Consider the following 12,362-nt stretch of genomic DNA (forward strand, 5'->3'; position numbering starts at 1 on the left):
ACTGTAGTGGAGACTTGGAGAGGGGGAGCAGGATAATGTGACACTTTACTGGTCCCCGTAGGGAATTCTCTTAGTTTGCCAGAGGTTGTTACAGGAGTTGGTGGGAGTTCAGTGTCCTGCTCAAGAACACTTCAGCAGGGCAGGTGCTTGCAGTCATGAGGCCCCAAACCCCCGAATGCTCGACTCCATCTCTCTAATGCCTAAAACCCTACAAGGAGAAGTTTAGTCTAGAACGCGGGACTCCTTCTAGTGCAGATGAGCAGCTTCCTCGCGGCAGTACTGACGGCTGAGACAGGTTTTCCAGAATGTGATTCAGCACAATGAGCAAATGCTGAGACAATGCCACAAGTGAGACAACACAGAACAGTCCTTCACTGGAGCAGTTGCTTTATCATTACAATGTGGAGCAGAGTTCACAGAGTGCAGCTAAAGTAGTAGATGTGTAGTTAAAGTGCCATGGCAGACATGCATATTTTTGGACATGTTTTGTGTACTCAAGCGAGGGAACTTTTCTCAGGAGAGTGCTGTTAATGGAGGGAAACTAGGAGGTCGCAGAATCAGAGGACCGTGTTGTTTTAACTCCTTTTTTGCCCCCTTCTCTGGCTCAGTCTAAAAGAGGTCAGGAAGCAGCAGAACCCCAATCAAGACCACAAATGCGGCCTCATTTGCAGCGTGCCTGTGCCCTGCCAGGAGTTCAGGGTGTTTCAGAGTCGACTCGGCTCAGCTTGGCCCCACACTTCACTCAGCTGCTTGCCGCGAGGCCCCCGCGAGCGAAAACCCACGCAGCAAAACAACTTGCGCGTGACTATTTCTGAACAGCCGACGCTCGGCTCAGCCCTCTGCCGGTTCACAAGTCGCAACACAACATTTACACAACTAAACTCCTTCTGTGGTTTCTGTCCCTCTCAAAATACCTTAGTACAAAGTCCGAATGTTTTCTTGGCATGACCAGACTCAGACAGGCTGAGCATAATGACATTTTCAGAGATAGGCTCTGGCTCTCTAAAATGCAATGCTTTTGACAGATGTCTCAGTCTACAATTACATAAATCAAGATACTCAGAATGAGAGGCAGGCACTGCACTGAGGGAGCTGGCTGTTGTGGTTTTAAGGGCAAAGCTATTGGGGAATATCAGGTTTTGCCAGTTATCTCTGCCACATCTCAGCTATCTAAACATCTCTGAACACGAATGCACATGCAGAGCAGAGAGTGCATCTGGTGAGCATATGTTGTTACCAAACTAATTATGAGAAAATAAATTCACAAACTGCCTGTGTGTACTGACAGACCGCGGGAGCAGGGATTGGACATGTAGCCAAAAACAAACTAAATCTACATCTTTGCTTTTCTGTTTTTATGATTTAAATTCCAAAGCTTTTCACTCAATAAGTGATGAGGGAGAAAATATACACACATGAAACGAAAAATGCTCTTGAGGCAGGTTTGATGGCACAGTCTTGGGCGTTTTTTTGTTGCACAATGCGTCATTACTTCGGAGCAAAGTTTTGAGGTTTTGAGGTTGGACATGTTGAGAGATGAAAATGCCTTAATATAGCAGAGCAGCACGTTTGTGTTTGATTTTTGGTAATGTCTATTTCAGGTGTTTATCTGGCAGCCACATCAGAAACTCTGCTACAGATGGTTTTTTTTCCGATATTGACTCCTTTCTGGACTTTCAACATTTTCACAACTTAAACTGCTCGGAAAGATAAAGTGTCTCTTCAAGGTGCCTCAATCAGGTCGTTCTTTACTCCACCTATTTAAAAAAAGATTAGATTACTTAAGCACAAAACTAACTGCAGTGCATTGACATTTTTACTGAAATAGCCAATTCCCACAATCAGTCATTCTGATGAAGCCTCAACATTTTGTTTCCACTTTCTTTTCTCTTGCTGAATGTTTTTCCACAACAACATAACCATATAAAGATGGAATTCTTCAGATCGTATCTGTAAATAAAAGAAATCGTTTGGACTGGTTTTGCCCATCATCAGTGAAAGCTGCCAAATACTCGCTGGAGCCAAAATTGTGACGTGTCGTGGAGCCTCCATCCAGTTTGAGGCTCCATCTCAAACGTTTAACTGTGATATAGCTGCAGACAAACCACAGGAACTGTAATTGGGCTGCTTCTGTTTTCTCATGCAAGTTTATGATGCCAGTAAAGATTGTGGATGTTTATGGAAGTCAAAAAAGGGCAGTAATCTGGTGCACAAATTTTCATTCAATGCTCGGCTACAGATTAGCAGAAAAGAAACCCAAGTGTTTTAATCGTGCAATATTGTGCCTCAGGCCTCAAAAACATTTTCAGCTCTCATTGTCTAAGGCCCTGTTCAGACCTGGTGACATCTGTACTCACTGAACCTATGTATGACTAACTGCTATTTTTGTCAAACTTCCTGGTTTTTACTTTTCAAACCAGAAGACTATGACCATTTATGTATATATATATATATATATATATATATATATATATATATATATATATATATATATATATATATATATATGTATACATACACTGTATGTATCTTTGGTCTGCGTTAGTTGAGTGAAAAGTTGGGTAAATCAAAGCTCTACTTGTGTTGCTGTAACATGTGACACAAGTGATCAGGGTTAATATCGTGGGGTGGCTACAAATAAATCCATGTATGAGTGCTAAAATAAGTGCAAAAAATAATGTAAAACTGCAGCAGGTCAGAGGACTTCAGCTGAGGAGACAGTCTCTAGTGTGTCCCAAGGATTAATTGCATTCATGCAGCTCAGGAATGCGGACATGTGTGTCCTCAAACTACCTCTTAAAAGTGTTTTTTGCTATCAGATCTGAGGATGCATTCAGGACAGTGACATTTTTCACCAATCTCACTCTCTCATCAGTATTGACCACCTCAAGAGCCTGTTAGATCCATGAAAGACCTACTAGAATTCGACTGGAAGATGACTAGATCCATGTAACCTTTTAAATGTAACCTCCAATCCTCCTTAATGACAACCAGAACCTTCTTAAAACAATTATAACCATCAATAGAACCTCTTCAATCACAATCACAAAACTACCCCAAGGGCAATGTAAATGGTTTTCCCAGTGTAATATAATTTCCAATAAAACAGCTTATTTTTGATTATTTGGTGACACGAAAGTTAAAACCTCAACATATAGGTGTGTTACTAAGCCTCGAGAAAGTTTTAATGTGTCTCTTGTTGACTTTTATATTCATGTAATCATGTTTTCAACAACTCATCTTAATGTTGGCTGAGTGCGTGTTAATCGGGTACTTGATATATAACATGAGTAACATTTTCTCATAAAAGCTAAAGGTCTCAATCTCTAGTTTCAACTTCTTCAATAGCACATGATTGACAACTTTGTAAATGATGTACTAAGCAGAATGGACTATAAAGTACGGCACGTACTGCATGAGTGAACACCAGCATGATTGACAGCTGGTATTGTCCAATAGGAGCCTGGCTGCAGGTGCAGAAGATCTGTGAACTTCCAGTTGCAAAATGTCAACATGTAAACATTGGTGATGATTCATATGGGTGACATCAAGATTGGTTACCCATTGCTTACTATATGAATGAAAAAGAACAGCAGTGCCCATATAACCCTGATGCACAAAGGAGAAGGACAGAGGGGGGAAGAGGAAGAGTGAAGAGAGTTGTGAAAGAGTGTTTCAATCCATAGCCGTAGAGTTATGTACTGTAAGCCAGGCCTTTGCTTTATGGAAGCTGCCATCTTGCTTCTACAGCAGCATGAATGAACAAACCAGTCAAAGAGTGCATTTTGTGTGTTGAAGTGGAAGCTACACACACAAATCCTATGTCTGAACCAATGAAGAAGTAGAAGAAAATGACAGGGAGAGCTGGAGCGTTGTGAAAGAGTGTTTACATCCTTTCTGGTAAATTAAGGCTGTATTAAACTGTAGTTCCATGACATGCTTGGGAAAAAGAGAGTGGTGAGTAGAGGACTCATAAGGCCCTGGTATACTTCCAACGCGCACCGTACGCATGGCGTGAACTACTTCATCAATGTGCAATGTGCATGTGCGAAGTGAACTTCCGCCCCACTGATAGGTGGCGTATTAAGCCCCGCTCACCAAGCAGACCATCTGTGAGCCGCTCGAACAAGGTGTGTATAAGGGAGCCGTAGCATTGTTCTCTTCTTCTTTGGTAGGAACGCATCCTATTCCCCGCGTCCAGACTTGTACCGTCACCCGATGGTGAAATGGAATACTACAGGACCCTGCCACGTGAGTATACCAGGGTCCGCGATATGCGATGTGCTCTTCGGCATGCGCAGCATGTGTGCAGAAGTATAACAGGGCCTTTATGTTTGTTGCACTTTCTCGTGTGTCCATTAGATGTGACCAATTATTATGCACTGAACCTTTAAAGACTTGGCTTCACTACTGCTCCTGACACACACAGTGTATTTAATGCTTAAGGTAGCAGTGTTTTTTTTATGGCTCAAATCTTCTATCATCAGACTCCTTTATCTACAAACAAAAGAGACTACACATCTCTCTCCGGGCATTCAAAGAAACAACAGCAGGGCTTTGTCATGCACTTAATCTACCTATGCTGTACTGATATGACATTCAACAGGTTAAACTCTGCTCAGCTATAAATCACTTCCTCTGCCCAAGGCAGATTCTTCAAGACTGCAATAACACCTCTGCACAAGAAGCATAAATCAGGCTAAAATCGCCGCCTTGCCAAGTGTCAACAGATCAAACAAAGATAGACTCTTCTGTAAATTACCTTGAATGCTATAATTATGATTGCCCTAATATTTTATGAGCTTTATTATTGATAAGTAATAATGCTTTTCAAACACACCCACAGGTACACAGAGAGGGGCATTTGTATATAAAATTCAGCCACTTTATTAGGTACACATGTCAACCAGTGTGGTCTTTCTGCTGCTGTAGCTTTAAAGTTCAACATGCTGTTTGTTCAGAGATGGTCTTCACCTGAGTTGCAATGAGTAGTTATTGGAGTTAATGTTCTATCGTTTCAAACCAGTCCGGTCATTCTCCTTTGACCTCTGACATCAACAAAATATTTTCTCCCAGAGAACTGCTGCTCCTTGGATATTTTCTCTTTTTGGACCATTCTCTGTAAACACTATTTAAAAATCCCTGTAGATCAGCAGTCTGAAATACTCAGTCCAGAACACCTGGAACCAACACCAATACCACATTTAAAGTCACTTAAATAGCCTTTCTCCCTCATTCTAATGCTCGCATTGAACTTGAACAGTGAACATGTCTTAATGACTAAATGCACTGAGTTGCTGCCATGTGATTTTTTTTACAAGAAGTAATACATGTGTAATGTACAAAATATCTTCCTTCCTTAGTAAAAAGATGCAACCTAATGCATTTTACATAATGAATTTCAATGGTTCTGCTGATAGTGTTAATGTCAGTGGAGCCAAACAATGCCTTAGTGTCAGATTTAACTTTTAGACACAAACAATGCCCTGATACAAAGCAAAGCCTTGTATATTGGTTTACAGTATTTAACAGTAGTGGCACTTTCTTTATAATACTGGTGGCCTCTGGGGATTCCTAGGTTTCCATGCACATTACGACAAACCAGTTTGTTGGCATCTTAAAATGCAGAATTCTTACCTGCTACTAGACATTTGTGATACAAGCAGCTGAACAGGTGTACCTTATAAAGTGGTGAATGTAAAGTATATTTGAACCTACTTGTGGTAGCTGTTCAAATAAAGTGTGAATAATAAATGTCCAAATGTCTCTATGTAAAAATGCCTTTGTATGGCGACTCGTACAGTGTTTCTCTGAGGTTCATCCTCACATATTTGATATTAAGCTCCAATCACTGACCTGATATGAAGGATCCGGGTGGCATTTGACTGTAATTGGCCCCTCCCATGTGTAGGGCGCTTGGCGGTGCAGGGGTGAAGGGGGCTCCGTAGTTCTGAGGGGTGGCGTAGGGTCCTGGAGGTATGGGCTGTTAAAGCAAAAGAAGCTTGTATTTGTCATGTGAAAGAACTGAAGACATAACAATAAGGAAAAAGAAGACAAACCACGTTTGAGTTATGTAAGGTGACAGAAGAAATCTGCTGACTAATCAACTGTGGAGTGAGAAACCACAGGTGGGTGGGTGACAAGATAATGGGCTCTGTGTTTTCATTGGCCGCCCTCCACCGATTATTTTTCCACTGAGCACAAGCAGCTGGAACAGGTTTGAACATGTGAGTGCGACTGTTAAAAAATATGTCTGTATGTCATGTGTTGAAGAGCGAGCCACTGACCGGGGGGGTGTGCGTCTCTGTGCCCTTGCTAGCCAGACGGCTGAGGATGCTCCTCTCGGACATTTGCAGACGGGCGGCGATGGGTGGTACTCTGGACAGCGTGGCCGGCAGTCGCGTCACATCGGCCTTCATGTCGCTCAGCAGCTCCTCCAATTGGTTCAACACTGCGATGACAACAACAAATGCAACATCACTATACTGACTAATTAGAGGACAAGACAACTGGCCATTATCACAGCAGCAATGTTGACATGTTTCTGTTCAGTCTGGGTAAGTTAAAGTAACACTAAAACAGTGTTCAATTTAACATCATTTCAAATTAGGAATTCATGTGTTACATGAATGTTAAAAGAGGTAAATACACTTTGAAACACTGTTAAATGTAACTCTTTCAGTGTTGCTTGAACAATAAAAGAGATAAAGACACTGAAATAGTGCTAAATGTAACTTTAACATAAACTCCAAAAACAGTGTTCAATTCAACTGAATTGGTGTTACTTGAACAGAAAAGGAGTTAAATACACTCAAACACTGTTTAATTTGACTGCTTTATTGTTAATTTAACATTAAAATAAGTTACATTAAAATATAGTGTTCAATTTAACTCTTTAGTGAAGAGTTAAGCACACTTTGTAAACGTGTAAAACCTAACTGTTTTAGTGTTCCTTTAACGTTTGTATTTCAGTGTTAGTTGAACACTAAATTAGAGAAATACTGTTAGTGTGATTTCAACATCAAGATTTTTAATTTAATGCTATTATTTCTAAATCAGAATTGACTCTTTGATTGTGAATTAAATACTAAGAGTGAAAGAGTTACTTTAGCTGCAGAATTTACTGTGTGCCATTGAACCAACATGCACCCTGAAACTGAAGAAGCTGATTGGAACTCAGCCATCATTAATTTGATAATTTACAGCAGTGTTTTTCCTACTGTGACCTGTCAAGATAGATGCCGTGCACTTTCTGAAAAATATTTTCATATTTCAGTTTTGACTTCCTGCTTATTTGGGCATTTTATTGATCCTTGATACTGTTTTGATATTGTATTGAATACACAGCACAAAGGCTGATGCGTATGTAGTGACTTGTGTGGCAAGACTGTTAAATAAATGCAGGGAAAATGTTTTAATTTAATTAATTTGTCACAGTCAATGCAACTCAATGTTCTTGTTAGTTCTTAAGAAGTAATTTTGGTGATGATTATGTGGTTAACCACTATTTACTCAACACTTCTAACACTGTCTCAACTTGACAGAGTTTTAAAGGTTTCTGTGTTTATATTTGATTTTTTCTTTTTTTTTTTACTGTCACATCCCTCACACGGACATTTGTAGAGTTCAGCGCAGTTACGTGGAGAAATACAAGACGAGAACAAGAACAGTAGTGTGCTGAACATGTTATCTTTTTTTCGACAGAACAATTTAAACATGGACAGACTTGCCAGACAGGCAGTGAGGAAATGTTTGGAGCTATCACTTAACATCGTGTAAGCTTATCTGCTTGGCTTAACTGAAGTCCGCTCCAGGCAGAGCGGTATGGTTGCCGGTGCAGGAAATGCAGTGATTGCACAACAGAGCTGGGGAGATGTGTGGATGATGAGTATCTCTCTTTCATTGTGTTTGTTTGTGGTTATCGGTCTGTTGATCTCTTCACTTTCTCTAAGCTTCTCTTTGTTTGCCTCTCTCAGTTTATATTAACTGAGCAGGGAAGTTCAAGAATCAGAGATCTTTAGCTTGTAATCACTGGCCTTGTCGCATCATGTCTGACCTTTGTGTAGGACAGCATTGGCTGGCTTGTTGCCCGCCAGTGACTCCTTGCTGAGATGCTGGTGCGACTCCGCCAGACACTCCACCTCTGCAAAGCGTGCATTGAGTGCCATTGCTGGGTGGCTGGGGTCCTGGGTCATGTTCAGGTACGCCGCCCGCCGCAGCTGCTCCTCTATCACTAGTGCCTGCTCCAACAGCTGGAGCAGAAACGAGATCGAGAAAACAAAATGTGTTAAAGTACAGTGTTGTTTATAACAATGTTAGTATTTATACATACTCTCACCTCCAGCATAGCAGTATACGCAGTACTGACTTGTATTATCAAGCTGCTTAAAGAGAGATCAGGTTTTTTGAAATGTAGTTTGAGGTACTGACATATCAACAACAAGAAACACCCTGGGACCCAGTCATTTGATCTCACTGGAAACATGGCTGCCAGCAGGGATAGAGGGAAAACAGGTTTTTAACAAAAGGCTCATTTATTAAGATCTATGCCTGCCTGAGTCTGTGATATTGCAACAATATGTATGCTGTTTTATCTTGCCACAAGACAGCATTTCCACCTGGAGACTCAAGTTTGTAAAACCACTCACTATCCCACACTATATCATGGCAACACAGGAGCTACTGGTCTACTGAATCCTCTTTTTTTGTAAATGTGTATCTCTTAAGTAAATCTGAACAAAATATTTTTTATATTGACTTTGGTGCAGGGAGTGAGAAACCCCAGCTGGAAAAAGCTGTCTAATGGCAATAAAAAAGATATTGTAGATTTCTGCAGGCCAAGATGATACTGTATTTAGTGAGCATTTTATGAAGTGGCTTCAACCTATTTTTCCTTCTGTCTCTGTTGGAAACTGCGTTTAAAGTGAGAGCCAGTGTCTGGGTCTTAGGCTGGGTCACAGAAACTAAAGTCAGTGCCAATTCCTCATACAACCACACTTGTGTCCCAATTCCAAACAATATACTAAATAGACAAAAAAATGTCATAGTGTACTATGTTTCACGACATAATTTAATGATTTATAACATTAGCACAGTTTGAATTTGTTGTGTGCAAAATTTATTACTTAGCATGATTCAGTGGGTTCATGCTGATGCTAAATGAATGAAAACAATGTGTCTTAAAACACATCCTTCCCAGCAGATCATATTAATGATATTCCGAGCAGAAAAACAGTCTAAAATCTCTGATTCAGTTTCTCACATTACCTAGATCAAGACAGGATGTGTGAGGTGGCCAGATTCTGTTTTGAGGGAGGTAATTAGATTATTTTTATTGTTGTTCTGATAAAAACAACTCCTATAGCATTTATTCCATTATTGAATAGCTTCTCTATAATCGGCATCATTTGAACCCAATGAACTCAATTAGTGTGATGACATAACAGCTCACACCTGGGGCAGGACAGGACTCACAGCTGGTCTCTGCCGCACTACCTTTTCAATTTACAATATTTGCAATATTCTTGATGAAACATGGCACTCTCATGCACCTATGGATTTATAACAAACCCATATTGGTGAAAAGTTGCCATGGAAATGTATTCATTTACGTTTATTTCCAGGTAGAAATATACAGTAAAATGGAGATTAAAAAAAGCATACTGTACATCAATATTAGTGATGGGAAATGCCAGAGACTTCACAAAACAACATTATGTTTATTAACAAACTAAGACAATAACGATTAAAACATTTTCCAGATGCAACTTATATTCCAAAAGGAAAACTTTGCCAACAACTGTTTTATCTAATAAGACAGAAGTTATTAAAAGTCATTTTTATTGCTGCAAAGTGGAAGACATACTGACAGTTATGAAAACCTGTTCCACCAGAGTCCAATCGAATCACGTAATTCCTTATTAAAATAAATCTCAAACTCTCATTTACAATCAACTTTGCATCAGTGTATCACCCACCCTATATGTACAGTATATATATATACTGTACATATAATACAAATATATATATATATATATATATATACATATATAATAACTCTATACAGATTTAGCTGCTTTGACAAATGGATGGACAAACACCTGGAGGGAGAATAGTGCACCCTCCATGTGTTGTTCAGCACTACTGTAACAAGGAAGTATTGTTTTGATCAACAAATCTGGAAAAGAGCTTCAACCCGCAGAAGACACTGAAATAAAACTGTCAATTTCAGTTTTTTTTGATGTGTTGTGGGACAACAGTTACTGTCAACGCTGCGCTCCAAACACATATTTTGTAATCACCCTGACAGTGAGTCACTTTGCAATTTTGTCTATTAATGTCTGCTTAAAATCAGCACAGCACGTAGAATTATGGGAACTTATAGATTTTCTTTAAACTGAGACATCTATGTCAAAGCATTTGGGAAAATATCAGACGAAGGAGAGTTGAATGAGCCTCAACTGTCGCTTCATTCCTATAGCATGTTTTAATTTAAAAAAAGGAAAAAGGAAAACAAATCAGACTGGAAATTATTGTTTTGAGTGCTTGCATGCAGGTGCACCTGCAGCCTACTTTGGCATGTAACACATTCACTTAATCACTACATGAGACAAACATCCTCCTCTATCAAAGACTGAGGCTGCTTTGCACAGCTGAATTCACTGAACTAGGCATCACAGCGAGCAGCTGCGGCCGCTGGTTGCACTGACAATAGTTTGAGGCAATTCATGATCTAAATGAAAACAGAGGATATTATAAGAATTCAGACGTCCAATAAAAAATCAAATCCACTCATAATAAAAACCCTAACATTGGCAACTCAATAAAGCCAATAAAAAGAGCCAATACAACACAAAAGATGATGATAGAACCCTAAGACAGGGAACTCATTTTTAACTCATCATTATCATCAATGACTTGCAAAGCTTTTAATAAAAGAACATGGTTTTGTACACAGTCATTAGCACCTCGAACCCAAGGAATTAACTAATTAATGCTGACACACAACTGATAAAATTGTGTTAAAACAAACATCTGGGTTTTATTTATTCAGCTTTACTTCCAATTCTGAATCTAATGCCAAAGTAAGTTAATTTTCTACCCACCATTACCCTTTAAATAATCTGTAATCTGTGTTGTTTCTCAGAGATGCTAAAAGGTCTCAGTTGGCACAGCAACAGCATTATCATTAGGTAATTCAATCATGTGACAAACTAAAAATTACGAAGGGGGAAAGTGGTGTGAAATCATTTTAAGTTTTTGCTGACTCGTTAGTGCATGCTCAAACTCAGATTTTTGAGAATAATTTAGCGAGAGAGAGAGACAGAGATAACAAGAAACGGAGAGAGTGAGACAGTGAAAGAGATTAAATGAGGATGTTGAGGGCAGGATCTGAAACATGTGAGCCGGTCAAAAACAGGATGAGAGCTCTTCCAGAAATGCAGCGGTCAGCAACACCATCCGACCAACAATGTGGGTCTAGGGGCATCTGTCATCCGACCATCAAACAAGTCAGGTGATTGAAGACACTGAGAAATGGTACTAAAATAAGTTTGTCGGCATAGTTGGCCTCAGTATTAAACCGCAAGCCTTTTTTGACAGAAAACCAAGAAGTGTCATTTAGTGATTTGAATGCTTGGTTATTAAATCCTCTGATTTAAGCCTCTGCATTGTCTGTAAAATGAAAACAGAATCACAGAGGTTTGAGATATTATTCCAGGAACCATAAAAACCTACTTACAATTGACCTTAGTCAAAGTTGTTGGCATGAAAATACAGAAAAAAGTAGAAAGAGCTCAGAGAGCGCATAACTGCTAAGCCCAATAATTCAGAAAATGTACCCAATTTTATATCTTATATATGCCACATTTTTTCATAAAACCTCTGCATTATGTTATGTTAAATTCATGAAAATGTTTTTATTGGATCTGCTCCAAACTATCATATATCACCCTTCAATAAGCGCTCAAGAAAATGGAGTCATTTTTATTGTAATCCTGCTACAAACTAACAAAAAGACTACACTGTTAGTCCAAATTATTATAATCACCTGACTCACCGAATTACGAAGTTTCATGGCAATGTTTTGGGTGGACAGACACATTGCTACCACTCAAGGTGAACCTGGAACTGAGACTCGTCCTACCTTAAAGCGTCGAGCCAGAAACTTGTTCTTCATCTCCAGGAAGTTGCCTTTATTCGCCTGCGACTTGAAAGGCTCGTTGACGATGGCAAACTGAGGGTCATTCTGGATGTCCTGCCACCGAGCGTAGCCGTGACTTGTGCAAAGGTCAAGGGAAGTTAAGACTGTGTGCACAAGTACTGTTAATTGCATAGCTTTCCACCAGGTCGCTTAACAGGCG

At 39.7% G+C, this 12,362-nt stretch overlaps 1 protein-coding gene across 5 annotated transcripts in view; it reads right to left on the minus strand.

The window, feature by feature from the left end:
* Positions 1–12,362, minus strand: part of chd3 (chromodomain helicase DNA binding protein 3) — a 51,190-nt gene that overhangs the window by 7,550 nt on the left and 31,278 nt on the right. For 4 of the 5 annotated variants that reach the window (XM_044021809.1, XM_044021808.1, XM_044021805.1 and 1 more), the window contains exons 36-39: positions 12,146–12,278; positions 8,057–8,252; positions 6,288–6,451; positions 5,857–5,983 (exon numbers count right to left, since the gene is read on the minus strand). In XM_044021809.1, coding sequence (XP_043877744.1) covers positions 5,857–5,983; positions 6,288–6,451; positions 8,057–8,252; positions 12,146–12,278 — 620 coding nt within the window. Of the gene's footprint in view, positions 1–5,637; positions 5,641–5,856; positions 5,984–6,287; positions 6,452–8,056; positions 8,253–12,145; positions 12,279–12,362 lie in introns of all 5 variants that reach the window. The other variant, XM_044021810.1, reaches the window with a different exon arrangement.

The sequence above is a fragment of the Solea senegalensis genome, linkage group LG3, assembly GCF_019176455.1.
Source record: "Solea senegalensis isolate Sse05_10M linkage group LG3, IFAPA_SoseM_1, whole genome shotgun sequence".
Lineage (NCBI taxonomy): Eukaryota > Metazoa > Chordata > Actinopteri > Pleuronectiformes > Soleidae > Solea > Solea senegalensis.